Here is a 27,893-nt window from a genome sequence, read left to right as displayed (position 1 = left end):
CATTCCTCGTCTCTCTTCGAGCTGATGAGCTTTCTTCAAGTTTTTGAAGCTCCTTTAACGTTCGGAGACTCCACCTATAATGGTGATTATTCACAGTGGCCTAGTTTTAACCCGTACGTGTTCCTCGAGATTGCAACCACCGTACCTTGTATTGCGCCGGAGATTCTCCGGAGGAGCCACGGCTTGCTCTGTTTCTCTGAACGGGAAGAGAAACTCAGAAAAGGAGAAGGTGATTGTGATTTCAGGTCCCACCGGCGCAGGGAAAAGCAGACTCGCCCTGGAGCTAGCTAAGTGTCTCAACGGCGAAATCATCAGTGCTGACTCCGTTCAGGTCCCAATGTCACACTTCCATCTTTTACTTGTATGCTCTCTCTGGTTAAGCTCACTGTGTTTGAACCCTTGACCATTTGATAGGGTCTTGAACCATAAAGTTGAATACTTTACTTTACCCCAAGACTGTGTACTTTCAGTTCAAGAGTTTTGTCTGTTTGACCCAATTGTGTCTGAAATGTTAAAGTTGAAGTTTTTAATCAAAGTCCACAACTTTGGTGTTATTAATAAATAAAAAAAGAAGGTTCTTGCTTTGTTGTGATTGGCCACAGGTGTACAAAGGCCTTGATGTTGGATCAGCCAAGCCATCAGCAACCGATAGAAAGGTTATCCCTCTGATTTGATTTGATGTTGTTGGTGGCACGAATCAGATTTTATATGAAAGTGTGTACCTTTGAGCTTGACTGTGTTTATGCATAATTGTACAGGAGGTGCCACATCATCTGATCGACATTTTGCATCCATCTCGAGGTTTGGTTTCATCTCTCATTTCTAAATGCTTTATGATACTCATAAATCTAGAAAGTTCTCATTTTTGTATGTTTTTTTATTTAGACTACTCTGTGGGGCAATTCTTCGAAGATGGGCGTCAAGCTACTAAAGACATTCTTAGTAGAGGGCGTGTTCCCATAGTTACAGGTGGCACTGGATTGTACCTGAGATGGTATGTCAGGAGATTGATTACATACACTTCTCTTGTATATGTTTCCCACATCCTGTAATGCTTTCGTTAATGATGTTAGGTTTATCTATGGGAAGCCAGACGTGCCTAAACCTTCTCCAGAGATCGTCTCTGAGGTTTACGATATGCTAATTGATTTTCAAAACGAGTATAACTGGGATGGAGCTGTTGAGTTTGTGGTCAACGCTGGTGATCAAAAAGCCTCTTCTTTACCTCGTAATGATTGGTACAGACTACGGCGTAGCCTTGAGATACTCAAGGTTTGATAATTCTCAGCTTCAACTGTTATTTATCATTTGAAAGAGTTGCTATTGATCAATGTTCAAGAAATGGCTTAGGCAGATTATTCAGGGCGTGGGCTATAAAATATTTGAGTTTTTGGCTTTAACTAAACAATTATTTTTATGAATATCAAAATTTGATATACAAAACAAAAGAAATTAGACAAATTTATAGAGTTGTGCTAACATTATTGGTTAATTTAACAAATTTTAGACTAAATTTAGATCGATTTAAACCGATTTGAAATAGTTTAAACTGATTTGAATCGTATAAATCGGATTTTATGAAAATTGTTTCGGCTTGGGATTAAATTGTTGGATTTTCAACCGAATTTTTTTAACCATGCTATAGATTGTCTTGCTTGATAGGATGGAGAAATGTCATTATTTTCTTATGGACTATGCATTTTTAATCTTGGTAAAGTGTATAATAGACTGTGTATGCTTTTATAACTTGTATGTTTTTTGTTTCCATGGCAGTCAACAGGATCTCCTCCGTCTTCCTTTCCCGTTCCATACGATTCTTTTCGAGAAAATCTGAATTCTCATGATGCCAACAACGACTTTGACGAGAATAGTTCATCTGCTGATATCTCTGTCCAAAAGATAGAGACGGATTTGGACTATGACTTCCTCTGTTTTTTCCTGTCTAGCCCTCGCGTTGATCTCTACAGATCTATTGATTTTAGATGTGAAGACATGCTTTCAGGTAAACGAGTGCAACTACTTAATAATATCAATTTTGTATTTGTTTGCCAGGCAGTTCTGCTCATTGTCTCTCAACCATCAGGTGCTAATGGAGTGTTGACAGAAGCTAGATGGCTTCTTGATCTTGGTCTCCTTCCTAACACAAGCTCTGCAACTCGTGCCATTGGGTACAGACAGGTAAAAACTCTTTATTTTCTTTATTTGATTGTGTGCATAACGACTTGAGAAGAGGTCCATTCTTACCTTGATACTGTTTTCAGGCAATGGAATATCTATCGAAATGTCGTAGACAAGGAGGTGTAAGCTCCCCTGGAGAATTCTATTGGTTTTTGAATAAATTTCAGCAAGCATCCAGGTTGATTTCCTCTGCATAGATTTTGAAATATCTAGCATTACATCTAAGTTTCTTCTGCACAGGGATTCAAATCTTTCACTTTGTTTTTGCTTGATTGATGCGCAGGAACTTTGCAAAAAGGCAAATGACATGGTTTAGGTGTGAGCCTATGTACCACTGGCTCAATGCTTCTAGACCTCTGGTATATATATACATGTGTCTGATTCTATTCAATCTCTCTTTATGTTACTATTGGTTTGCTGGTTATAATATCCTTTTTGGCCTCCTTGTAGGATACAATACTTGAATTCATTTATGATGCATATGAGAAGGAAGGGGAGACGCTGGTGGTGCCAGATTCTCTCAGGATGAACAAAGACTTGAGAAACTCTCGAGAAGCTAATGCACTAAAGGGGTACCGCCCCAGAAACAGGTACAGAGATCAAAACACTTGATTAGGCACTTCTTTTTTGTTCTGATTATCTATGGTTTGTGGAATCTGTTTTATGAAGGCATTTCGTAGGACGAGAGGATTGTTCATCGGTGTTGGAGTGGATCAGTAGTGAAGGATGTAAGAGTGAAGTTTCATGCGTGGAAGGAACAACAACGTAACCACTTGCATTATTATCATTCTATCCAAGATTAAAGCAAGTGTGTAGCTTTCTGTAATGAAATTTTGAGAGACTGTTTTAATGAACAATGAATTTGTGTCTGTTTTCACTTACAAGTCTTAAATTCACGCCCTATTGCATCCAAATAATTATGAGCAAATAAAAACAGTTGGTTCCATTCAGGGCCGGAAACATTCGTCTCGGACCCAAAATTTTTGAAAAAAAATTATACGTAAATAGGTCCCTGAATTTGTAAAAAGCAAAATCTAGGCTTTCAAACTTGTGAAATCTTTACTAAATGGTCTAGGACACAAACTCTCGACCGGCCATGTTCCATTATCCATTCTGAATCAAGATAATGCAAGACAACGACAATATCATTTTAAAATATTCTTTTGGTACGTTAATATGGAGCCTACAATCTCTCAGTATCTTTAATGTCTTCAAAAGTGAAGTGGGAATTATATAAAGTACTAGGTTAAGATTAACGCCTTGCGCAGAATGAATATTATATATAAATAATTTTAAGTATTATATAATTTTTATATATTATGAATTAATAAATATATATTGAATAATTAAAAATTTAGTAACTATTACGTATATAATTAAATTGGTACAAATACTTAAATAAATTTTATTAATCCAGACAAACACTTTTTGTATTTTATATGGTATAAAATTAAGTTTAAATGATATTAACATAGAAAAATAGTACATTTTTAATATTGACATCTGTTAAAAAATATTTTACACTCATATTATTTTTGATCGTTTGTATTTCTTTATAACAAAATTTTTGAATCAATGATAACAATAAAAAATTTGTGGAATGTTTAATAGTTTTAGTAATTTATAATTTTAAAAACATTCAATGCAAAGTTTAAAATCTAAATATTAAGTTGTCAATAATTGTTCAAAATGTTTATCAAAAAATTCAAAGCAAATTCGAAATTAAAATACTTATGTATTTTATATGGTATATAATTTATTTTTTAAAAAAATATATACATATATATATTTTTTGTTAAATGAGACTTGCTGCTTATGTAATTTCGTAATCATTTATATCTTGTTATAACATAAATTTTAAACCATGGATTACAAAAATTTCAATGTGAGATTTTTAAGAACTTTAGTCATTTATATTCGTTTTTAAAAATTCAAAATATAACATATACGAAAAAAACTAAATTTTTATTATATAGTTAATGTGGTTGTTTAATTTATTTTAATAAGTTAAAATAATAAAAAATGATAGAGAATATAATAATTTTTATCAAATCTTTATGATTCAAAATCATTAATTGTCATATATACTTTACTCACATTAGGTAATTCCGTGATTTTTATTTAAGGAAACAATGAAGAACATTTATGATTAATTTATGGTTAGTTTAATAAAAAACTTATTATATATTTATATGGACCAACATATTTTTTTATGATTGTGGTGATGACATGTGGCTACAAAAATATGTTGTAATACTTGTTTTTTTAATATATATATATAGGGGATATAAAGCCACCTGACCTCTCAGGTTCTCACCATCCCCGTAACGCTTTTCTCTTCTTCTATTTCTCTTTAAACTTTTTTTACTTTTGGCACACTCAAACACGCACTTTGCTCGTGCTGCTCACCGATATGAAATAAATACATAAATAACATATCTATCGTTCTTTTTAAACGTCTTTTGTATTGATGACATTGTTAATGAATTATAAATTGAGCAATTACGAATTAACCTCTATATTGATTTGTTTCCTATATTAATTGCTTCGTATGCATGAACCAGAGCCAATTACTTCCACTCGTAAATGATTTCTGCGTAAATGTTAGTTGTCATTATAAATACCAACTTTCCATTCTAAATACCAACGTTTAACATTCTTGTGCCATGGACAACGTTAAAAAAAAACTATTTATTTTTTTAAATATATAGTTCCAATAAAACATCAGATCATTGTCACTCACCAATTTATCTCATCATCATCACCCATTTTAGTCAAAAAAAATAAACTATCAAACAAAAGGCCATGTCTCATGCGGGCTTGATGGATAAAAGTGCTAGAGCCCAAAGGGGACTTTTACACCTTGAACTATTATTTTCGAATGTTTTTCATTTAAAATTAATCATATGGATTTTGTTTTGCTTGCTGATGTGTAATAAGCCAAAAACTTATTTTCTTCTTTGCATATAAGTTTTTTTTTCTCTGTTGTTTACCCCCTTTGATCCATGTTTGGTTACCCAGAAAATCAAATAGCAAAAAAGAAATTTTGTTTGTGAAAACAGAATCATGATTTCCTTTGCGTGCTAAACATTCACTGACCAAACTTCTTTTTTTGTTTTAAGGTAAACACAATATCTTTTATGCTTTTTTTTCTAAATTGAAATTCTGAGTTTTCATTCCAATTTTCTCAGTAATGAAGATTGATCATATATACATTGAGTCATCATCATACTTTTCAATTTCATTAACATCTGAATAATCCATGCTATGTTTCTCTCTACTGTTTTCTTGCTTTGCAAAATAGTAGACTTCTCTGCAATCTCTAGTGATTATGAAGCAAAAGAATCTGACAATAGATTGAAGTTTGTGGATGTGAAGGACTCTTATGGATCTATTGGTCCAGCTTATTTCTTGATATTTGTATGTACTATTTACAACGATGGATCGTCATAATCAGTTAGAATGTGTAAAGATATTCACATCATCACATGTTTTTTTGTTTTTTTTTAAATTGCAGGAATGATGAGATTCAAGAAAGGAACTAAAGTGGAAGTGTTGATCAAATCATCACTTCCATCTGGTGCTTGGCGATCTGCTGAGATAATGTCCGGTAATGGGCATTATTACACTGTCATGTATGATACTGATGACGCTACAGAGAGGGTACCGAGGAAGAATATGAGACCTGAGCCTCCTCCTTCTCTACAAGTCCTACATTCTTGGGCTCCTGGTGACGTTCTTGAGGTTTTTGAAAGTTGTTCTTGGAAGATGGCTATAGTTTCCAAGGTTTTGGAGAATGATTGCTTCATGGTTAGATTGCTTGGCTCCTCACTGAAGGTCAAGGCAAACAAATCTGACATTCGGGTCAGACAATCTTGGCAAGATAATGAGTGGATCATGGTCGGGCAGGTAACTGTTTCTTTCCTCTCTAATATACAGATCTTTCAAAGGCTTTTTGTGAGCTGACATTTTGTTTATACCATTTGGTTAAAAGGGTTCATCGAGATTAAGTGCTCAGACTTCAACAGAAAATTTAAGGAGAAAGGTAAATTTGAAGAGCAAAGACAAACTCAATGCATCTGATGCACTTTCGAGAAAAGGTCCAAAGAAACGGACCTATTCTTTGGTTACACCACACAATCAAACTACACACGTCGAAGAAGATGGAGAGAGTGTTGCTTCTTCTGTTGGTAGTTGTAGCGTGAACATGGATGGTTTAACTACTGTCTCTTTCACCCCCATAGAAACTGGTAACTCTAGTGACACAGAGTCATCTTCTTGCCGCTACAGAAACATCAAGACCAAGAAGTCTGGCTTTACAGCAAAAGGCTCAGAAGCTGCTGATGTTCATAAGCTAGAGTTGGATGAATACCGATGCAGTATCGAGAGATTGCACGCATCTGGACCGATTATAACATGGGAACAAGAAACGTGGATCACAAACCTCCGTCTGAGACTGAACATCTCGAATGAGGAACATCTGATGCAGATAAGAAACCTTATCTCTGATGATAACAGTCAAACATACAGATAGCAGCATCATTTAACAACTACAAGCTGTGTTACATAGAATAAAAACTAAGGTTAAGGTTGTACAAAATGTCACTCTATTTTCAAACAAAGCTATTTGGTTCCTTGTTCCTGAGCTTGTAAATGTCATGTCATTTTGAACGATTCCTGCAAGTATAGTTTCTAGTTTCAACGATGTAACTTAACAACGTGTGGTCACAAATCGCTGCGACTGATCGCACAACAGTAAAACAGCTGGCACTAGTCACACAACAGTGAAACAAACAACAAGCAAGCTGTGAACAGTCACAGCAGGCAACATGCAAACAAAACAGTCACATGACATACAAACAAACTAGACCTCAACAGATTCAAGTTAAGAGTCTACGGTGTTCAAGCGAAGAGAAAAGATCCTTGATTGTATAAATCTCTTTGGGTTCAAAAACAACTCACTCTATTCCAAACCGGAACAATATCAATACTTCCCCAATATCAGTTCTAAAACACTCGGTTCATTCTATATGTAACATCAACGCAACATAGAACAAAACCAAAACAAAAGAGAGAATCAGACAACGCAAAGCTTCCCAAGGGGGCAGACATTCTTGGAAGATTTTTTTGTTTACTCAAAAGCGTCATCATCATCATCAGGGAGAGGCTGAGCTGCGGCGGCAATGAGATCAGCCTCATTCTTCTGCTGCTCAGCAACGTCAATGTGAACCTCAGGGGGAGCAAGAGCTGGTGACTCGACAAAGTGAAGGTTAGGGTCGCCAGCAAGTTTCCTAGCGAGATACAAGAAGGGCTTCTCGAAGTTGTAGTTGCTCTTGGCGGATATCTCGTAGTACTGCAGATTCTTCTTCCTGTGGAACGTCACCTGCTTGGCCTTGACTTGCCTGTTCTTCACGTCAACTTTGTTCCCACAGAGAACGATGGGAATGTTCTCACACACCCTGCAGAGATCACGGTGCCATGTTGGAACGTTCTTGTATGTGAGTCGTGCTGTGACGTCAAACATAATCACAGCACACTGGCCATGGATGCTGCAAAAATGAAAAAAAAAACGATTAGCTTTATATATCCAAACGGAAACACCAAATCAACCATTACGACATCATAACTAAAGCTATTCAAAACAGTCACGTATTAAAGCTTATGCTAGTAAGTGATCCAAGGGGATTGCTTCAACAACATAACCAGAGCTATTCAAAACAGTCACATATTAAAGCTTATGCTAGTAAGTGATCCAAGGGGATTACTTCAACAACATACAGCCACAGATATTAGTAAAAAAAGAGAGCAAGTAAAAGGGTCTGCTTACTAGTAACCATCCCTAAGGCCACCGAACTTCTCCTGTCCAGCAGTATCCCAGCAGTAGAAACGGATCTTGCCACAGTTTGTGAAGAAATCCAAAGGATGAACCTCCACACCAATGGTAGCTGCAACACGACGCCCCAAAAAATCAGTCAGAAAATTCAGTTTAATTAAAGAAGAATACTTATAGACAATGCGTATTCACGAGAAAATATTCGTTAATACTTACGTTCATACTTCTTCTCAAACTCCCCAGTAAGATGCCTCTTGACGAAAGTGGTTTTCCCTGCAAAAGAGAAATCTCAAGCGTTAGCAAAATAATCATCATACAAAATCTACTGATTGAAAAACAAACAGTGAGTAAATAAAATATACGAATCGGTTCGTATAATCATCTCGATCGCCGCCAACGTAACAACGGCCTCTAGCAAATTCTCAATTGCGTAGAACGATCACACTTGACAGACTGAAAAAAAAAGAATATATACCTGTGCCTCCGTCACCAACAATGACGAGCTTGAAGCTAGGATAATCGACGGTTTGCTGGTTCGGTAGAGCCTGCAACGACAAATCCAAGATCAATTAAGAATCAACGAAGAATACAACGGATCTGAGAGTGAAAAGCATAGATTAAGGAACGCAATCTAATCGATCGATCAGAAGAAAACCAGCAAAGAGAAGCTTACCATGTTTTGGGAATCGGACGATGTGAGCGAGAGCGTGCGGGGAGATGATCGATATTTTGAGAAGGGGAGAAGCGGCGAGAGGGAGATTGGGGGTTTTTAAAAGAGGAAATTTTTTGCAAGGGTTTTCGCTTACGTCCGACGCTATTCTTACGACCGTTAGATTCCCTTCTTTTTGATCGCTCTCAAATTTCAACGCAGCTTTCTCCACCGTTAGATCTTTTTCAGCTTTAGTCCCACGCGGTCTCCTGCGTGCGTTTGACGAATCATAAAGAAACTTACGGTGCTGACGGAGATGATTACGGCCGCATCATCACACTGTAACAAGTTTGATTACGGTTACCTCTTTATTCAAAACTATATCTGTGGTGGCTTTTCTTTCTTCGAATAATAGTCTCTAAGTTGGTAAAGGATGAAATACGGGAACATTAAACTAGTGTTTAGGCAGTAAATACACACTTTGTTCAAAGGCTTAAAGAAGAAACATAAAGAACCACACGTGATAAAAAAGAAACCCCTTATTTCTCAGGTGGCTCTCCCTTTTTGAGTACAAACGAAAGAGATTCCTACTTCCAGAGCTTACGCAAAGACATGTTCTTCTCTGTGTCTTTCTTCATAACCTTCGCCACCGCCATCTCAAAGTCTTCCTGTGTCACGTGTACTCTCCTCTCCCTCAGAGCAAACATGCCCGCCTCCGTGCACACAGCCTGACGACCATAGTTAACCAACATCATAAGAGAAAGAAACTATGGAGAGAGAAAGAGAAGTAAGAGTACAAAGACACTTTACCTTCAGTTCAGCACCTGAAGCACCATTCATCTTCTCTGCGATCTTTTTCAGATCAATCCCACGCATCAGATTCATTTTCCTCGAGTGAATCTTCAAGATATCACAACGTGACTGCCAACACATTTTAGAAAATATATACACATTAGCCAAACATGTTCTCTACTAAAACTATCTACTCAAGCAATAATAAGCACAAGCATTACATCTTCATTAGGATTAGGGAATTCGATTTTCCTATCAATCCTTCCTGGCCTGAGAAGAGCTTTATCCAGAATATCAATTCGATTTGTCGCCATCAGAACCTGTAACAGTCATTAGAAGAGGATAAATAAGTATATACCATAGACTCTCTTTTTCAGAGTTCTTTGACAACTTTAACAAATACCTTGATTTTGTTTGACGCTTCGAATCCATCAAGTTGATTGAGAAGCTCAAGCATAGTCCGTTGGACCTCACTGTCACCATTTCCACTTCCAGATTCCATACGAGCAGACCCAATACTGTCGATCTCATCCATGAAGATGATTGATGGTGCGTGCTCCCTAAAACCCCATCAGCAATAGTAAGGTAAGCCAACAGGCAAAAGTATTTACAAGCACTGTTTACCATGCTTGAAATTTCAAAGTACTAGCATATACAGACCTTGCCATCACGAAGAGTTCTCTGACCATTCTAGAACCTTCTCCAATGTATTTCTGGACCAGCTCGGAACCAGAAACTCTGATGAACGTACAGTCAGTGTGATGTGCTACAGCTCGAGCCAAAAGTGTCTTCCCAGTTCCAGGTGGACCATATAACAACACACCCTACAAAAGAAATGAAGATGAAATCATCTATAATCCACTTAGCATCGTTACCGAATAGAGAGAAGCTTCGAAATGCATGTGTACCTTTGGCTGCGCAATTCCAAGAGACTCGAACAGTTCAGGATGCTTGATAGGCAGCTCAATGACCTGATAAACAATTAAATTGTCAAGAAGAATGAAACAACAGAATGGATAGATGATTAACCAGCGACTTTTAGAAAGCATACCTCCTTGATTTCTTTAATTTGCTGGTCAAGACCACCAATCATGTCATATGTGGAGTCCGGAACCTTCTCAACCTTCATAAGGTTGACCAGCGGATCAACTTTACTCGGCAGGACGAGGTGGAGAACATAGCTATCGTTACGGAGAGCAACTCTTGTTGATGGTGTGATCTTCGTTATGTCTATGCTTTTGTCAATATCAACAACATACTTACCCTCTGGATGAACCTGGAAAATGATGAGAGTACAAGTCTTATTAATAGCTCATAAGATAACAAAACAAAAAAAATACAACGCCAAATTAACTCTGAAACAAAATGATACAAGGATTCATCGTACCTTAACCAAGACCTTGTTTTTCCCCATCACTTTGACCACTTCACCGACATAGGAACCAGGTTCTTGAAGCAGCTGCAACTCTTCTCTGAGCATTCGTACTGTTTGGTTTGGTTCAGGAAAAAAAAAATTAGTATTTCAAGCACCAATGTAGCAACACTAACAGCCATGCGTTTTCCACAAGAGCATTCACATTCACATCATCTTGAAATTGAAATCTCATTCAAGAAAATATACAAGAAGCCAAAAATATGAAACTTTCGTCATTTCATTTAGCAGTATATACTAATAAACATGTTCTAGATAACTCTAAACATTCAGCTTAAACAATGAACCACAAACTATAGGTTATGCGGCTAGCACAGATAGCTGTCAAACAGAATCAAAGAATCTGAATTAAAAGGTAGCTTCTTGCTGCTAAAAATCACATTTTTAAAAGCACCCAGATCCAAAGAATACTAAATCGAAAGAAGAAAGGACCTCGAGAATTGAGTTCATTCCTCTGAGCTTCAAGGCGATTGAGGTTGTTAGTTTTCTGGCGGAGCTGGCGCTGGAGCTCATGGATGTGCTGGAGATAGTACTGCTTAAGCCCCTCCCCTTGTTTCGCCGCCGCTATCTTGACGTTGCAGGTTTCCTCCATCGCTGACTCGGGACGCATCGACTCCACTCCTACGGCAGCCATATCCTCTGAATGATTGTCGCGAGTATTTGTGATTTTGATGAAACCCAGAAGGAGATAGAGAAAATAGTTATTTGAGTTTCGATCGGAATCTGAAAACCCTCTCACGACGCAAACATTACTTACATATAAAGTTAAATACCGACGATACCGACAAGGTAAAAAAGGAAATTAACTCAAAAATTGAAATGTTTCTTTCCTTTTCAATATCTCGCGAACCCTCTTCATGCTTTAGAGTCTCTTGATCACTCAATCCTTCCAAATTTACGGTTGAGCATAAAGACGGACCATATTCGAATACCTGATTCGGATCCAGTATAATCTATCAAATTATCCTTCTTCAAAACACTATAATTTCATGGGTTTTTAGTAATTAAACCCCTCGATGTCGTAAAAAAAACATTCAACTAATAATCATCTGAAATAAACCATCAACTTTAATTCTATTAACATATGTTACCTTCCGTCTAAAAAACCATGACGGAGGGTGACATATGTTAACGGTTTATAAGTTAAAGGTTTATAATGTTGAAAACTTTGTTGAGGGTATTTTTTACGATTCAAAAATAGTCGAGGGATTTTATCACTAAAAGTCATTAAATGTTATTAAGTAGTGTCGAGGATAATTCATCTATGAAGTCAATCTTTCTATTTAGAGTATGACGTATTTTTTCCTATTTTCATGATTTCTGTCATCCGGCTCATACTTCTCCCCTCCCCTCTAAAATAATGCATGATTATTTTTATTCTCATTTATTTCTGAATAAATATAGTATATTTTTATTATCTTGATCAGTAATATATTTGAAACATAAAGTAATATAATAAATCAAGAACAATATAAGAGAATAGGAAAGTATGAGCCGGATGACGGAAATCATGAAAATAAGAAAAAGTGTGTCCTACTCTAAATAGAAAGAGTGACTTCATGGATGAACTATCTTCGATGCTACTTAAGACTTAATATAACTTAAAAACTTTAAATTATTTGATATTTGACAATGACGATATAAACACACTAATTTTTTTATATCATTATTGCCAAATATCAAATAATTTAATATTTTGAAGTTATAATAAATTCGTAGTGTTGAAAATTATTAATTTAAGATGTGTAAATTAATTTTATAATAGATTAACGTATTAAAATTTATAAACTAGTTTTAAAGGCTTATAAATCAATCTAAAACAATGTATAAATGATAATAAATAATTTAATAACATTTAATTACTTTTAGTGATAAAACCCCTCAACTATTTTTGAATCGTAAAAAAAAAACCTCAACAAATTTTTCAACATTATAAACCCTCAACTTATAAACCGTTAACATATGTCATCCTCCGTCACGGTTTTTTAGACGGATGATAACATATGTTAACGGAATTAAAGTTGAAGGTTTATTTCACAGGATTTTTAGTTGAGAGTTTTTTTTACGATTCATCTTTTGGCTGAAGAGTTTAATTACTAAAAACCCTAATTTCATTGATGAGAAGATAAAGATATCAGAGTTTTTACAAGGTTCAACTTTAATCAAAAAGATAATAGAAGATCATGAGCAGGGGCCTAGCTGAAAAGATGACTAAGCCACGATGGGTAACCAACCAACCCATAGCACTTTAATCTATCAAATTATCCTAATGGATCTAAATTTAGAGGAAATTGAATATCCAAATCTAATTGAAAAAATAACTGATTTTTGAAATACATCCAAAGTTATATAAAAAAAATAACACTATTTATTGTTTTCTTAAATAACTTTTTTTGGTGGATCGTTTGTTAAACATTATTTAGAATGGTTTTAATACATAAAACTAAAAAGTATTTGGACTGTATTCATTAGTAAAATTACGAAACAAGATTCACAATTTTAGAAATTGTAGTTTTGTCGTTAAAAACTCTAATATTTGAAATATTAATATTAGAAATTAGACTTTTAAGGTTATTATGTTAATAAATTTCAAAGAAAAAAAATTTGGTAAAAATATACAAACAATTTGGAAATCTGATAAATACCAAATTGGTAAAAATATTATTTATATTTATATTTTACGTTTTAATTTTATAAGATAAATATGATTAATATAGAAATTATCTCTTAAGAAGATTTGGTTTAACATTTTAATTTTAGAATATAAATATAGAAATTATATTTTTTACATAAAAATAGAAGTTATTCAAATATAATATATATATATATATATATATATATATATATTATAATTGTAAGTATAAAAATGAACAAGCTCATGAATCAGCTCATATTCATTAAAGATCAATCATATAACTCTTGATCTAATTTAAGCTCGATCATTAAACTCATTTATTAAACGAACTTAAAATATAGAGATCATGCTCATGAAAAAATGAGCCGAGCTCAGTTAGCTCATGAGCTATATAGCTCATTTTTGACAACTCCCTACGTTTGACAAATCGACAGTAATCTTATTTCTTAAACTTGAAAGTAACAAGTCAAAACAAAAAGATTACAAGCAATAAACAATCCATTTATCGATTCAGATTTGGGTGGTCCAACTTAAAGTTGGAAGAGTTCAATTTCCCGTTCCGAACTGACTAAATTGATCTTCAAGTACTTAGCCTTGGTTGGTAAGGTGATGAGATAAGACACATTGTATGCGATCTATAATCAACTATTCATAGGTTCTACCGTTCTACCTTGACGTGTTCATATTTTCATTCCTGGCCACTTGACCGAATTAACAGTAATTTTTTTTAACTCATAAGTAACAACGTCCATGTTCTTCCTCTCTCCCGAGTCTTTCGAATACAACGAGTTTTGGATCCAAATCGATGGAACCAAGCCGATGGCACAAAGTCTTGATGGCACCAAATCTGGACAAACACATATGAATATTAACATATACAAAATCGATGTAAGATAGATAAAAAGAGCAGATGTACAGAGTGGTTGAATAGATTCTCAGACCCATTTGTATCAACCCACTTCTATTTCAGCTTCAAATCAATCTTAAAAAATCAAAAAATTCAAACCTTCATCGTGATTTCATTGACGGATTTGGAGGAGATGCTGGAGTGATCAATCGATTTCGTAACATGCACAGAGAAGAAGGAAGAAGATGAAAGAAACCGATGAAAAATAGATGGGATTTTTTTTCCCTTTTGTTTTTAACGCATATCCAATACAAAAGGGACACGTTAGGAGTTTTTAGCATTTTTTTTTCCGTCAAAGCCCAGTAATCGGCTGAAGCCCGAATACAACAAAAGATGGCTTAAAGCTCAAGAGACTACAGGCTAAACAAAAGATTAAATGGGCCCTCGGCCCAGACCCAGAAATCGGACGACCTGGTCGGATAGCAAGTCAAGGAGGCTAGACACGTGGAGAAATCTGCTCCGTTCACGCGACACACGTCGCAACCGTCTCAACTTAACCGCCTCCGCCTCTACGCCGCCGGAGCATCACTATCTAAACTTGCGTTCGTCGGAGCTTGGAAACAGACAAGCCTCCAACGAACCCATAAACGTTCTTCACCGCACTGTCTTCACGCCGGCGAGTTCCATCGATCACCGAGATCTCCACCGACTTTGAATCACTTCAAACCCTAGACAAGCGAACCGAGAACCACTGCTTTCTTCCCTTGAAAGTCGTCACCATCACCGGAGAGCTTCATCGTCTAACGATATCTCATCCGCAGTGACCCAAACACCCACTTTAACGGCAACCTCACCGAACTTGACACAAATCGAACTAGTAACCTTAACCCAAAGGACACTGGGTTTCTAAGCGGCATCGCGGAGCTTTGCAAGCCTCCACTCTCCGTAACTAAAAGCCGGCGAAGGCGGAGCTGAAGGAGACTCCCCTTCCCAGAAGCTAAAGTCGGCGACGGTGGATCTGAGCAAGCCTCCACCTCCCGCATAAAACCGACGAAGACGGATCTAGATTAGCTTCCATCTCACGGAAAAACAACACAACTGAGCATGCAAGGCGCTCCCTCTCCACCGTGGCCCTCCAACCCTCCCAAAAGGTAACGGAGGCGTGCAAAGATTTCCTCGGGCCGGACGAAGATTGGCCCTGTCCATACACTGATAAGGGATGTATGGATTCTCGAGAAGAGAGGAGCCGTGGTGGTCCCCTCCGGACCGTCCGGATCCCACGAGTGAATAGAAAGTTGATATTCTGAATCCTCATTACTAATGGAATCGAAACATATGAACAGTAAGAATTAGCATTCTTATTGAGACTAGAACTCATAGGGAAGGTAAGTCACCAATCCCTAAAACGGACTATGTACTTTATCTGCTGGGTTACGGGGGCATTTGGATTCCAAACATTCATGATCTTGATGTGAATGAGTCGAATTACTTAGCCCTCGGTCTCTTGGTGAACTCTCTCGAGCGCGTCATTACTCCAAGAGCCGAGCCACCATTAGGGATGGTTGCGGTACCAGAGCTCGGACAAGGCGGTCATTGACAGGACGGCGGAAAAGGGGCTAAGAGGAACAACTTCGGCGAAAGAAAAAGGGTTTCGGCGACGGCAAAGGCGCTCACGCGCCGGCCGTACGTCGATCCCAAAGTAGATCTAGTTTCTCTCTCTCCTCTCTCTCCTCTCTCTAAGGCTTCTTGAGTTTTTAGCATTTCTTAAGCTCCATTTTTTACACCGGTTCTCTTGTATTTAGCTTTTTTTTTTTTTTTTTTTTTTTTTTTTTAGGCATCTGATATTTGGACCACCTGTCGAGGTGGTCTTACAGGCAAATGCCAATCTCGTAGGGGCCCATCTCGCACAACACTGATGAAGTCATCTCCTTCCTCCTCTAACAGTTAAACTCTCCGTCTCTCGATCCAGATCCATTCTCTCTCCTCCGATCAACAATGCCACCCTCCCGCAAACAAAACTACGCGACAAGCAGCCTCGTGATCGGCTACGCCCTCTGCTCCAGCCTCCTCTCCGTCATCAACAAACTCGCAATCACCCACTTCAACTACCCCGCCCTCCTCACCGCCCTCCAGTACCTAACCTCCTCCCTCTCCGTCTACCTCCTCGGCAAACTCCGCCTCCTCCGCCACGACCCCTTCTCCCTCCCCACCGCCAAGCGTTTCCTCCCCGCCGCCGCCGTCTTCTACCTCGCCATCTTCACCAACACCAACCTCCTCCGCCACGCCAACGTCGACACCTTCATCGTCTTCCGCTCCCTCACCCCTCTCCTCGTCGCCGCCGCCGACACTCTCCTCCGCTCCCAGCCTCCCCCCTCCGGCCTCACCTTCCTCTCCCTCCTCGTCATCCTAGCCGGCGCCGTCGGATACGTCGCGAACGACTCCGCCTTCACCCTGACGGCCTACTCGTGGGCCGTGGGCTACCTCGTGACCATCACCACCGAGATGGTTTACATCAAACACATGGTCTCGAGCCTCGACCTCAACACGTGGGGCTTCGTTCTCTACAATAATCTATTGTCTCTCATGATCGCGCCTGTCTTCTGGTTTCTCACGGGAGAGCACACGGACGTTTTAACGGCCGTTAATTCTAACGGAGGGAACGTGTTCGACCCCGTTGCGTTTTTCGCCGTGGCGTTGTCGTGTGTGTTTGGTTTTCTCATCAGCGTCTTTGGGTTCGCTGCTAGGCAAGCTATCTCGGCCACTGCTTTTACCGTGACTGGTGTGGTGAATAAGTTTTTGACCGTTGTGATTAATGTTGTGATTTGGGATAAGCATGCGACTCCTGTTGGTTTGGTTTGTTTGCTTGTTACTATCTGTGGTGGTGTTGGTTATCAGCAGTCTGTAACCGTGGTTAAGAAACCGCATACCGGCAAGGTTGATGATGAGTTGAGGGAGTTGAGTAAAGGAGATACTGATGCATGAGTTGTTTATTTAGCATTTGATTTTCAATTTGCATATCTCAACTTTTTTTTTTTGGCTTTCAAAGAGTTTTTTCTTGTAATGTTTATGGCCTCTACAGTATCAATTTTGTAAACAGCATCCTTGTCTACCGGTTAATACAAGAAAAGCAGCTTTTTATCTTCTTCTCTGTGTTTTGTAAAGATTATTACAGACAAGGGTTTTTTGATGCTCTGTTTTGTTCTGATGTAAATTCAAGTTCTGGAGTTTCATTTTTTTGAAATGTTTCAAGTTTTTGTCAGTTACTAGAATCTGTAAATTCAATCAGTTGAAACATAATAGGCGAACCAGGTCTTAGTATTGATATATATTCGATTCAGAACATTGAATGTGTCGCAGCTTTCTATAATTGTAGCCCTGAAATCGATTTTTAAGCTCTGGAAGCACACAGAGCCTGAAATACTCAGTGATCTGAATGACTCAGGACTACACATGTTCACATTGATCTCTTGTGTAGAGTCTGTTTTCTTGGGTTCTTTTGTTATTATTCGAAAAAAATCAATATAATATTACACCAACTTAGTTATAAATCCTTCATAAAAGCTTGATATGTATACATTAAATTTTGTTATTTATATATCACACGACTAACACAACTAATGATAGCTTATCTAGAATTATGTTTAATAACCCCATACGAGTGTACTCGCAAATGTCCACTTTCGAATATGGAGAGACGATGATGTTCGCTCCTTTAGATTGATCGAGTTTGCGTCTCAAAGTGTGTTTCGTTGATCTTTCTTTGTCTTATATTCCTCGCCATTTAAAGACTAAAATCGATTGTTTAGTTCGTAGTGGAAGAGAACTCGTTTAGGTGTTGAACAAGACTGTGTATAATATTATGGTTCTTATTATATTGACAGTACTCCACGTGCACTTTGCATACGTTGATACATTTGTTTAGTGCAAACTTATACTATTAAATTATCTTTTTACGCGAGAGAAATGTGCTTCAGAGTTCAGATCCACGTAGCCAGCTTATAAAGACTCTTTGGATAAAGAAAAGTTGAGGTCGTGGGTTGGATGGAATCTGACTGGATCTCCATCGTCGATTGTGGATGATGAATGTTGCATAACAACGCCGGCTTTACATATTTTTGTTCGTTTCTGCTTTTGTAGCATCTACAATATATTACATTTATAGAATCACATTTGCTCAACCATTAGGGCATTCACATTCTGCGCTTATCGATTCATGATCTAATCTTTTCACATGTTAAAACAAAAAGAAAAGTGTTATATCTATATGGTTGCTTATACGTGGGTTTTATATGTTTTTACTAGTTTTTGAAAATATAATTTTCTTTTGTAAAGATTCAAATGAACCTTTGTTTATGGCGTCACGGTTGTATCTTTTCAATTATTTTCGACTTTTATCTTTCTTCTTTTTTTTTTTTTTTGATAACCCGAATATCCTGGTCCCACCGAATTGGTCCTGACTAGAGACCGAAGTGAGCATGGACGCTGTCAGGGCATCACCATGTGGCTCACCGTGTAACGGTCTTCGGTTTCGGGTGCTGCAGCCCACATGTAAATTCCGCAGTGGCCAAAGCTCGAACCCAGAGGCGGACACTCCAGCTGGAGCTCCTATACCACTAGACCAAAGCAACTTTGGTTTGTATCTTTCTTTCAAAGCCCGTGATTCAATTATTTCATAGAGTTTGCATCCGTGGTTGACTTGAAACCTCAAGAAGCATGACAGATTGACACTGCCCCAGCTCGTGAAATTCATTTATTATATTCATCAATCATATATTAAAAAAGCGTATGGCCGGGTGGTTGATATCGACATTTATATTAAACTTTTGAAGTGTGTTACAATGAAAAAGTGAGACCAGAAGAAAAGCTAATACCGGCCATATTTGAGCCTTGCAAGAATCTACAATGTGGTAAAGGGACCCATTCCCACTTATCCTTCTCCTTATCATAATCCAACCATATAATATTCCATAAACCCTCACGGTTCGTCATCAAAGCCACTCTAATCACCCCTAGTCTCCTCTCTAAGCACCCCATCATCACACCACAAAGCTTGTTGCTGATCACTTCACTTGGAGCTCTTGACACTAGCTCCCACTTCTCACCGTTTGAGCTTATTTTCCAAACCTCTAGACTTTTCATTCTCTTCATCTTTGATAACTCTATCGTGTCTAACCCAATAACAACTTTGTAATCATCTCCATGTATATGTAACAACTGACTCTCTAGATCGTTCCTGCTGAATCCAACACTTGAAGGGCATCCTCTGATCGCGTCCTGGTTCATCCTTGGCCTCAAAATCGATGGAACACGATTCATCATCGAACCATCGTCCACGCTCATCACAATACTCTCGTGAGGTCGGTTTGATAAGCTTAAGAAAACGTTATTGTTTTTCTTAAATCCCCAATTATTTACTTCCTCTGCTTCTTTAGTAGTCCACGTGGTTGTATTAGAATGATAAGTAAACAAAACCGGTCGGTTATTTACCATCTCAGCAAACATAAACCGGAAATGACTTGGATTTGATGGATCGGGTACAAGCTTCATTCCGGACCGTCTCCACGAGGACGTGCCACGTGGACCTAAAGGACATGAGTTGATTCTTCTAACACTCTTGTCCACCAAATCAACGGCTAAGATTCCACTATGAGTATTAGAAGCAAAGAGAAGAAAGTTACCGCTAGCCGTTAGTAAATATAAATCTTCACCGGGAAAAACCTCACCGGTCAAAATTTCAGCCACCGGAATCTTGAACCACCGTACAGAACGGTTGGAAAAGCCGTGAAGCACACCGTTGTCGCGACGCCAACGCCTTGTATAGACAAAGATCCATGTGTCTCTTTGTGATCCATGGTTGAGTTGTCTGATGAAGCTTTGGTCAGAGATTGTGTTTAAGACAAACTTGTTGAGTAGTTTCATTCGGATGATCTCAGGTATGCAGAGGTGGAATAAAATGTTCTGTATGAGCTCAGAGGGAAGAAGGCAGAAGCCTATGTTGGTGTTTGTGTCTTTGTTACATCTTTGGCTTTTCTCCATATTTTTGGGGAGTTTTTGATCTGAAAGGATCAGCTTCAATGTTGTTGGTTATATATAGTAGATAGAGTATAGTTTTTTTTGGTAAAAAGATATAGTTTCTATATTATATTTGATCATTGCAAATATAAAATCTAGGTTATTGTATAATATTTTTATATTTTGTGGTGGAAATATAAAATAGGTTAAAGTTCACTTATTAGGTCAAACTAGAGATAATTGGATGATGGAATGAAGTTTTGAAATACCATTTTTTTTTAACTCTTGAGTTTAATGAAACATCGAAACCACATGCTGATATGAGCATGACTCATGCCGCGACCCAGTACAAGTGTTATACGATCATAATTACGTATTGGAGCACATTTTAACTTTATAATTTCTTCCAGTAACACCTTTTCGAGAGTGCTATCTACAGGACTACTTCTAAAACTTTTGCTTAACAAAGGTACATTATTACTCTTCCAGTAATCATAATTGTCAAACCACTAAAAATATTCATAATTACATCGATTTAACAATATACGTTGGTCGCCAAGAATAATATCTACCAAGGAATGTGCGACTAAACGTACATATCAAAGAATACATTGACTGATAGTCACATAAATTGGCTAATGGACTGAGACTAAACGAATTGTGATCATTTTTTTGGCAACATGACTACATATTAGACACAAGATCAGTCATTCAGTCTTATATTTTCCATGGAAAAGCTCGTGGCTAGTTTTATTTCCGGATGGCAATCACATTTAACATGGAACCATCATGTTTTGTTATAATCCAAGATACAAAACAAAAATCGATGATTCTTGGGGGCATTAGTCACATGTATCTCAGACGTCTAAGTAGCGATTGAGGATATATATTATGAATATTGTACATTACTATATGAGAAGAAAAGCATAGAATATCTTAAATGGGGTTGGATTAAGATCGTCGTCTATAATGATTTGAGTGTTGGTTGGCTTTACAAGCAACGATAGGTCAAAGGGTGGCCACATCTTAATCCAACTTTAAAAAAGTTTGTGATTACGAGTGAATGGACGGTGGATATGATGGCCGGGGTCAATCTTGTTTTAACTTGTTTATCATCCTTTTCTTTTTTTCTTGTCGACCATTCTTCTTGTTTTCTTATTTGTAACAGTTTAGCTATTACCAAGTATTTTATTAGTATTCCCTCCTTTTCATATTAAGTGTCGTTTTAGAAAAAAAATTTCGTCACAAAATAAGTGTCGTTTTCTATTTTCAATGCAAAATTTATTGCAAAATTTATTTTTTTATTGGTTGAAATATAGTTAGATGAATAGGTAATAGTGTTTTTTTTATAGGAAATGTACAAAATTAATTGTTTTCTTAACCCGTGTGCCGAAACCTAAAACGACACTTATAATGAAACAGAGGGAGTAGTAAAGAACTAGGCAAACAATAAAAAATAAAATTTGTCAAAAATTCATCCAATAAATAAATGACACTTCACTCTCAGTGATGTCACTTTTCAGAGAAAGTTTTTAATGTTTTTGTAATTTAGCATATAATCCATTTCTAAATGATTGATTATTTTTGTTCGGTATGAATCACAGAAGATAAGAATCCAATTAAACATTACACTAGTTCTTGATGCTCAAGAATCTTGACTCTTAGACTAACTAAACATTTTATTTGCTTGAAGTTTATTTGATAATAAACATGTAGTTTTGGACATTATTGTAATTTGGTGAGTGACTCTTACAAATAGCGTTTCACTTAGTTAACAGTTATTCCTTTAATCATTTCCAAGCCAAAACCAGTTGACCTGAGCCAACCAGTACCAAATGAACCTAGCTTGGCTTGAATCACAAGTGTATGCTCGGTATGTATCACAAAAAAGTAATAATCCAATTAAACATTAGACTAATTCCTGACGCTTAAGAATCTTTAACTCTTGAGACTAATTCAACATTTTATTTGCTTTGAAGCTTTGCACACTATTGTTAATTGATGAGCAAATGTAAGAGTAAGATTTTTACAAAGAGTAAGACTCTTACGTAGTTAATAGTGATTCTCTTTAATCATTTGCAAGCTAAAAGACCAGTTCATCTGAGCCAACCAGTACCAAATCAACCTAGCTTGGTTTGAAAGACACCAAAGCTACACTTAAGGCGTGACAAATCATACATGCGAATAACTGCAGTCATTACGCTACACCTTGCCCTACACGTACCCGTTTTCTAGTCCTTCGTCAGCACCAGCCACGCCTTCTCTAGCTACTGAATTAACAAGCGACTGCATAAAAAAAAAAACTTGTCTCGATGAGACCTAACCCTTGTGTAATGACAATCACTAGAATGCACAAATTTTAGAGTCTAACCTGAAGTTCCTGTTCGCAGTCTTTCAAGTTGTCTGTGCACTCTCTGACCCTTGAAAATGATTTATGTAGCTACCAAAAACATAAACCAAACATCGAACTTACTCGACAAAGACAAAACTAGCATTGTAAACGAAACCCGAACCTATGTTTGTTTACCTTTGCCAATTCTTTTCGGCGTTGTGAAGTCAGGTTCTTTTCATCGTTCAATAAATCTTCTAATATCTATGTTAAACCATTTCAAATGAGAACAAAGCAATGGTAAAACTAAAATAAAACATATTGGTTTCGTAAGACATAGTAGACACATACCTCAAACTTCTCCTGTAGCTCTGTGAACAGATCTTCTTTTGCTCTCAATCTGCCTTCCATCACCAGTACCTTAAGAGCGAAACTAGACAATCATTTATTCCATCTCACATGATTAATGTAATGAAACTGTTTGCTCCATTGGCTTATACTAAATTGTGAAAACGATTCATGATAAGCGACCTCATACCTCATCATGAAGCAGGTCACGAGTCTTAATCAGCGCTTCAATATCTCCTTTAACCTGTATACAAGACGCAGTTTTCACCTGAACTATACTATGCATCAATACACGTCTAACAAACATCATCTTTACCTGAAAACTGTGATCTCCACTTGAGTTAGAGATGTGATCTTTGCCATCTCTGCCACGCCCACCATCAACCATAGAACTGTTAATTCAGCAAAATCACACAAGGATTCAGACATCTCAACTAAAACATAGCAATCAAAGAGTTCTTACCAAAACAATTGGTGCAAGTCAAAGTCCAAGCAGTGCATAAAATAATCTGAAATAAAGTAATCTAAATGACATAGTGCAATTATCACCTACAATGACTTAGTTTGATAAATTACTGTTACATCAACTACAATCTACCTGCCGGCATAACCTGGTTACTCTATATTGGATCATCACCACTACAACTGGAATTCCTAAAGTGCTTGCCTCCAAGAATGGTGTTTCATGGAAAGATTTGTCACATAGGCTACAGGGCAAGCAAGCCAAACCATTCCTCAAACAGCAAAATGCACAAAAGCCAACAATAGTAAAACTTCTAATTAAATCCATTAAACTAAACCTTCTGCAGATTGTTTATAAGGAAACAACTAATCAGACTTAACCACGACATGTATGGATGATTTTGTTTTACAGAGTGACGAAACTCTACCTAAGCATCCCGTTAAGAAGGCTTACCTATCTTCTCTCTTTGTGTCTTGGCTCCTTCCTTCGTGATCACTATTCCCATTGACTCCCCTACCACTATCCCCACGCCAATCTCCTCCTTCTTCACCTTCGAAAACTCTCTCCTTATAACCATTCCTATCCACCATACCATGATCACTTCTCCTCTCAAAACCATGTGAATGCTCATAATGATCTCTTCTCCTCTCCTGAGACCTATCCCTTTCTCTGTACCGATCCCTCTCACAACTAAAATCACTTCTCCTATCAGGGCTCTGTGGTTGAAACCTCCCCTGAGCACCTGAACTCAACCTTCCACCAAACCTTGTCGTCACCTCATTCACACGCACTACACGCCCACCAATCCTCTGATTACAATGAACGAAAGGCTCAAACTTTGTTCTTGTTTTGGACAACAATAAAGATTAAAAAAAAAACATACTTTCCCATCCATGTCTTGAATCGCATCATCAGCCGATCTACGATTCGAGAATGTGACAAAGCCATAGCATTTCCCTCTCACACTCTGATCATTCACAATCTGTACATACTCGTCCAAACAGATCAAAACCCTAAATTTAGGAACTTGTAGCAGCAACAAGAGGGGAGAGGGGGGAAGAGTTGAAATTGACCTTGATTTCGAGAACGGTGCCGTAAGGGGAGAAAACGCAGCGGAGAGATTCCTCGGTGACGTCGTAAGGGAGGCCGCCGACGTAGACGGAGTTATTATCGTCCATCGTCATTATTAGTTTACTCGCTCTAACGACTTGACTTTGGAGATTCCACAAACATGGCAAGAGAGAGAGAGAGAGAGAGAGAGCTTTGTGGGGTGAATTTTGAATTAATTCGAATTTTAAATGGGCTTTTAATATTATTGGGCTTTAACACAATCACAGCTAAAAAACACAAATCGCTTGTCGTTATAAAATAACTTATGATTCTATAGTGTCTAGAAATTTAAATAAGGGCGATTAATTTTCCCCGCAGAAAGAAGATATACGATAAATATGCAAGAGATAATATTTACTATGAAGAGGGAGAAGAGAGATGAGATGTAATGATTCTTTTATTATAAACTCTTGTTCTTGTTTATGGTGTACAAAAGAGTGAGATGAATGATGGTATTTATAGTGAGCAACAATACATAAAATAACAAAGATGGTGCTTGATTTGGTAAATGAGTGGGTGATCATAGTGCTTGATGAGTAAATGATCATAGTGCTTAAGTTGGTAAAGGAGTGGAGGATCATTTCAAAGTTTATCTTATAACACTCCCCCTTGATCATCAATCTTGTATTACGTAGTGCCTCGTTAAAAACCTAGTCATGGAAAACCAAATGGGAAAAACCATAGTAAGGCAAAAAAAGTACAACTACGTAAGCTCCCCCTCGAATGAACAATCATAGATTCTTCTGATGACGCATTCCAATGTTATGGACATGTTTCTTGAATACTGAGGCAGGAAGGGATTTTGTGAAGAGATCGGCTGCGTTGTCGCATGATCGAACATATCTTACTTCAATCTCTTTCTTCTTCTCGAGCTCTTGAGTATATGAGAAGAACTTCGGATGTATATGTTTTGTTCTATCACTTTTGATATATCCTTCCTTCGTTTGAGTAACACATGCCGCGTTATCTTCATATAGAATGGTTGGCTCCATATTTTTGTAAATCCCACAGCTTGAACAGATGTGTCGACTTATTGATCTTAGCCATACACATTCTCTACTTGCTTCATGGAGTACGATCATCTCAGCATGATTTGAAGAAGTAGCGACGAGCGTTTGTTTCTGAGAACGCCAAGATATAGCAGTGCCTCCGATCGTGAAAACGTATCCTGTTTGTGATCGGGCTTTGTGTTGACTGGAAGATATCCTGCATCTGCAAAACCAACCATTTGACCTTTTGAACTTTTAGGATAAAACAAGCCTAAATCAATGGTCCCTTGGAGGTAACGAAAAACATGTTTAATCCCATTACAATGTCTTCGAGTTGGAGATGAGCTAAATCTTGCCAAAAGATTCACAGTAAATGATATATCAGGCCGTGTACAATTTGCAAGGTACATCATTGCTCCAATTGCACTTAGATATGGTACTTCCGGACCAAGTATCTCTTCTTTCTCTTCAGGTGGTTGAAATGGATCACTTTCAATATTAAGTGACCTAACGACCATTGGGGTGCTAAGAGGAGTTGCTTTATCCATGTTAAAGCATTTCAATACTCGTTTGGTATATGTAGACTGATGTACAAATATACCCTTTTGAGAGTGCTCAATTTGTAATCCTAGACAATATTTTGTCTGCCCGAGATCTTTCATCTCAAATTCTCCTTTCAGATAGTTTGATGCCTTTTGGATTTCGTTTTGAGTTCCAATAATATTAAGATCATCAACGTACACCGCGATTATCACAAATCCGGATGTTGTTTTCTTTATGAAAACACAAGGGCATATAGGATCATTCGTGTATCCTTCTTTTGTTAAGTGTTCGCTGAGACGATTATACCACATTCGTCCAGATTGTTTTAACCCATATAATGATCTTTGCAATTTTATTGCACATAACTCTTTAGGTTTGGAATTTAACGTTTCTGGCATTTTAAATCCATCTGGGATTCTCATTTAGATATCAATATCTAATGATCCATATAAATATGCCGTAACGACATTCATGAGACGCATTTCTAAATTTTCATTAGCCGCTAGGCTCATCAGGAATCTAAATGTGATTGCGTCCATAACAGGAGAATAAGTTTCCTCATAATCAATTCCTGGCCTTTAAGAGAAACCTTGGGCTACGAGACGAGATTTGTATATTGTAATCTCGTTTTTCTCATTTCTTTTTCGGACAAACACCCATTTGTACCCAACAGGTTTTACATCTTTGGGTGTGAGCACAATAGGTCCGAATACATTTCGTTTGTTAAACGAATCTAGTTCGACTTGAATCGTATCTTTCCATTTTATCCAGTCATGTCTCTTTTGACATTCATATACAGACTTTGGTTCTGGATCTTCGTTTTCTTCATTTATTACCTTTGCTAAAAGGTATGAGAAAACGTCATCAATATCATCCATCTCATTTCGTTTCCATATCTTTCCATTATGGATGTAATTGATAGAAATCTCGTGATTTCCATCAGATTCATGATGCTCTATATTGTCGTTAGATTCACAATTTTCTTCGTCCAAAATATTTTCTGTTATTTTGGGAGTATCATGCTTTTCACATTCCTTACGTTTTCTAAGAAGTTTATCCTTTGAACCAATAGATCTACCGCGCTTTAAACGTGTTCCTGATTCACGTGTCTCAACTGCCGTTCCACCATTTTGTGGTATTTCAATACGAGCAGGAGTATTTACAGCGGGTATATGTGATTTAGTTACCATTTTGGTATCAGCAAACGCATCTGGTAGCTGATTTGCTATATTTTGTAAATGCATGATACGTCGAACTTCTAGTTCTGACTGTTTCGTAGGAGGATCAAGGTGTAATAACGATGGTACACTCCATTTGATATATTTTCCTACTTGTTTATTGTCTCCCCCTAGAGTTGGGAATTCTTTCTCATTGAAATGACAATCGGCAAATCGTGCCGTAAACACATCACCAGTTTGTGGTTCTAGGTATCTTATTATTGATGGAGAATCATAGCCAATAGCACCACCGTAACGTACAAAGATGGGACCACAAAGACGGTTGGGAATATATATTGGCTATGATTCTCCATCAATAATAAGATACCTAGAACCACAAACTGGTGATGTGTTTACGGCACGATTTGCCGATTGTCATTCAATGATATTTGTCGGTTTTAGTTCAGAAAAATATTTTCTGTGTTTCAGAATAGTGTGCGTTGTTCCACTATCTGGTATACAAATATCTTTAGTATTGATCTTGGTTGATGTTCCATTTGTAATGTCCATTTCTGA

General features: G+C 37.4%; 7 protein-coding genes and 1 long non-coding RNA gene across 11 annotated transcripts; 3 read left to right on the top strand and 5 right to left on the bottom strand.

Moving 5' to 3' along the window:
• LOC106322585 (tRNA dimethylallyltransferase 9-like) lies at window positions 1–3,047 on the top strand. Of its 2 annotated transcripts, none has more exons than XM_013760646.1 (11): window positions 1–331; window positions 603–656; window positions 759–801; window positions 886–994; window positions 1,074–1,272; window positions 1,774–2,002; window positions 2,084–2,178; window positions 2,262–2,356; window positions 2,462–2,537; window positions 2,629–2,768; window positions 2,848–3,047. In XM_013760646.1, exons 1-11 carry the CDS (start codon window positions 80–82, stop codon window positions 2,945–2,947), a joined length of 1,392 nt encoding a protein of 463 aa, XP_013616100.1. In that variant the 5' UTR covers window positions 1–79; the 3' UTR covers window positions 2,948–3,047. The 2 variants fall into 2 exon arrangements, with proteins under 2 accessions (XP_013616100.1, XP_013616099.1); XM_013760645.1 differs by having other exon boundaries at window positions 1–361.
• Window positions 3,048–5,119: 2,072 nt separating this feature from the next.
• LOC106327142 lies at window positions 5,120–7,239 on the top strand. Of its 2 annotated transcripts, XM_013765212.1 has the most exons (4): window positions 5,120–5,300; window positions 5,486–5,598; window positions 5,696–6,087; window positions 6,173–7,239. In XM_013765212.1, the coding sequence occupies exons 3-4, from the start codon at window positions 5,698–5,700 to the stop codon at window positions 6,710–6,712; spliced, it is 930 nt and encodes a 309-aa protein (XP_013620666.1). In that variant the 5' UTR covers window positions 5,120–5,300; window positions 5,486–5,598; window positions 5,696–5,697; the 3' UTR covers window positions 6,713–7,239. The 2 variants fall into 2 exon arrangements, with proteins under 2 accessions (XP_013620666.1, XP_013620665.1); XM_013765211.1 differs by lacking the exon at window positions 5,486–5,598.
• Window positions 7,090–8,828, bottom strand: LOC106327144 (GTP-binding nuclear protein Ran-2-like). Its single transcript, XM_013765213.1, has 5 exons — window positions 8,685–8,828; window positions 8,487–8,556; window positions 8,228–8,284; window positions 8,006–8,123; window positions 7,090–7,727 (listed from the first exon to the last, which is right to left on the bottom strand). Exons 1-5 carry the CDS (start codon window positions 8,685–8,687, stop codon window positions 7,310–7,312), a joined length of 666 nt encoding a protein of 221 aa, XP_013620667.1. The 5' UTR covers window positions 8,688–8,828; the 3' UTR covers window positions 7,090–7,309.
• Window positions 8,829–9,079: 251 nt separating this feature from the next.
• On the bottom strand, window positions 9,080–11,647 carry LOC106327141 (26S protease regulatory subunit 8 homolog A-like). The gene is made up of 9 exons (XM_013765210.1): window positions 11,317–11,647; window positions 10,840–10,937; window positions 10,504–10,728; window positions 10,361–10,423; window positions 10,113–10,276; window positions 9,856–10,012; window positions 9,674–9,772; window positions 9,471–9,581; window positions 9,080–9,388 (listed from the first exon to the last, which is right to left on the bottom strand). The coding sequence occupies exons 1-9, from the start codon at window positions 11,516–11,518 to the stop codon at window positions 9,248–9,250; spliced, it is 1,260 nt and encodes a 419-aa protein (XP_013620664.1). The 5' UTR covers window positions 11,519–11,647; the 3' UTR covers window positions 9,080–9,247.
• Window positions 11,648–13,937: 2,290 nt separating this feature from the next.
• LOC106326538 lies at window positions 13,938–14,657 on the bottom strand. Its single transcript, XR_001267261.1, has 2 exons — window positions 14,526–14,657; window positions 13,938–14,366 (listed from the first exon to the last, which is right to left on the bottom strand). It is a non-coding gene; the product is annotated as an uncharacterized LOC106326538 (long non-coding RNA).
• Window positions 14,658–16,216: 1,559 nt separating this feature from the next.
• LOC106324811 (GDP-mannose transporter GONST4-like) lies at window positions 16,217–17,508 on the top strand. Its single transcript, XM_013762796.1, has one exon. The coding sequence runs from the start codon at window positions 16,362–16,364 to the stop codon at window positions 17,346–17,348; it is 987 nt and encodes a 328-aa protein (XP_013618250.1). The 5' UTR covers window positions 16,217–16,361; the 3' UTR covers window positions 17,349–17,508.
• Window positions 17,509–19,160: 1,652 nt separating this feature from the next.
• On the bottom strand, window positions 19,161–20,542 carry LOC106324801. Of its 2 annotated transcripts, XM_013762786.1 has the most exons (2): window positions 20,045–20,542; window positions 19,161–19,948 (listed from the first exon to the last, which is right to left on the bottom strand). In XM_013762786.1, the coding sequence occupies exons 1-2, from the start codon at window positions 20,400–20,402 to the stop codon at window positions 19,200–19,202; spliced, it is 1,107 nt and encodes a 368-aa protein (XP_013618240.1). In that variant the 5' UTR covers window positions 20,403–20,542; the 3' UTR covers window positions 19,161–19,199. The 2 variants fall into 2 exon arrangements, with proteins under 2 accessions (XP_013618240.1, XP_013618239.1); XM_013762785.1 differs by having other exon boundaries at window positions 19,161–20,542.
• Window positions 20,543–22,313: 1,771 nt separating this feature from the next.
• Window positions 22,314–24,777, bottom strand: LOC106324850 (zinc finger CCCH domain-containing protein 25-like). The gene is made up of 9 exons (XM_013762838.1): window positions 24,592–24,777; window positions 24,402–24,500; window positions 23,972–24,327; window positions 23,372–23,447; window positions 23,246–23,299; window positions 23,059–23,127; window positions 22,906–22,971; window positions 22,750–22,818; window positions 22,314–22,664 (listed from the first exon to the last, which is right to left on the bottom strand). The coding sequence occupies exons 1-9, from the start codon at window positions 24,700–24,702 to the stop codon at window positions 22,593–22,595; spliced, it is 972 nt and encodes a 323-aa protein (XP_013618292.1). The 5' UTR covers window positions 24,703–24,777; the 3' UTR covers window positions 22,314–22,592.
• Window positions 24,778–27,893: the final 3,116 nt, after the last annotated feature.

Source organism: Brassica oleracea, chromosome C2 (genome assembly GCF_000695525.1).
Source record: "Brassica oleracea var. oleracea cultivar TO1000 chromosome C2, BOL, whole genome shotgun sequence".
Taxonomy (NCBI): Eukaryota; Viridiplantae; Streptophyta; class Magnoliopsida; order Brassicales; family Brassicaceae; genus Brassica; species Brassica oleracea.
Note: the sequence above shows the minus strand (reverse complement) of the source record. Positions and strands in the feature narration are given on the sequence as shown.

Excerpts from the sequence above, each read along its gene's own strand:
- LOC106322585 (XM_013760645.1), top strand. The coding sequence starts at position 80 with ATGGTGATTATTCACAGTGGCCTAGTTTTAACCCGTACGTGTTCCTCG. Across the intron at positions 657-758 it reads CATCAGCAACCGATAGAAAG|GAGGTGCCACATCATCTGAT; the intron begins GTTATCCCTCTG and ends ATAATTGTACAG. Across the intron at positions 1,273-1,773 it reads GTAGCCTTGAGATACTCAAG|TCAACAGGATCTCCTCCGTC; the intron begins GTTTGATAATTC and ends TTTCCATGGCAG.
- LOC106327142 (XM_013765211.1), top strand. The coding sequence starts at position 5,698 with ATGATGAGATTCAAGAAAGGAACTAAAGTGGAAGTGTTGATCAAATCA. Across the intron at positions 6,088-6,172 it reads AGTGGATCATGGTCGGGCAG|GGTTCATCGAGATTAAGTGC; the intron begins GTAACTGTTTCT and ends TTTGGTTAAAAG.
- LOC106327144 (XM_013765213.1), bottom strand. Across the intron at positions 8,124-8,227 it reads GTTTGAGAAGAAGTATGAAC|CTACCATTGGTGTGGAGGTT; the intron begins GTAAGTATTAAC and ends GTCGTGTTGCAG. Across the intron at positions 7,728-8,005 it reads GGCCTTAGGGATGGTTACTA|CATCCATGGCCAGTGTGCTG; the intron begins GTAAGCAGACCC and ends TCATTTTTGCAG.
- LOC106327141 (XM_013765210.1), bottom strand. The coding sequence starts at position 11,518 with ATGGCTGCCGTAGGAGTGGAGTCGATGCGTCCCGAGTCAGCGATGGAG. Across the intron at positions 10,729-10,839 it reads AAAACAAGGTCTTGGTTAAG|GTTCATCCAGAGGGTAAGTA; the intron begins GTACGATGAATC and ends ATCATTTTCCAG. Across the intron at positions 10,424-10,503 it reads AAATTAAAGAAATCAAGGAG|GTCATTGAGCTGCCTATCAA; the intron begins GTATGCTTTCTA and ends ATTGTTTATCAG.
- LOC106324811 (XM_013762796.1), top strand. The coding sequence starts at position 16,362 with ATGCCACCCTCCCGCAAACAAAACTACGCGACAAGCAGCCTCGTGATC.
- LOC106324801 (XM_013762785.1), bottom strand. The coding sequence starts at position 20,402 with ATGGAGAAAAGCCAAAGATGTAACAAAGACACAAACACCAACATAGGC.
- LOC106324850 (XM_013762838.1), bottom strand. The coding sequence starts at position 24,702 with ATGACGATGGACGATAATAACTCCGTCTACGTCGGCGGCCTCCCTTAC. Across the intron at positions 22,972-23,058 it reads AGCTACAGGAGAAGTTTGAG|ATATTAGAAGATTTATTGAA; the intron begins GTATGTGTCTAC and ends GGTTTAACATAG. Across the intron at positions 22,819-22,905 it reads GCCGAAAAGAATTGGCAAAG|CTACATAAATCATTTTCAAG; the intron begins GTAAACAAACAT and ends TGTTTTTGGTAG.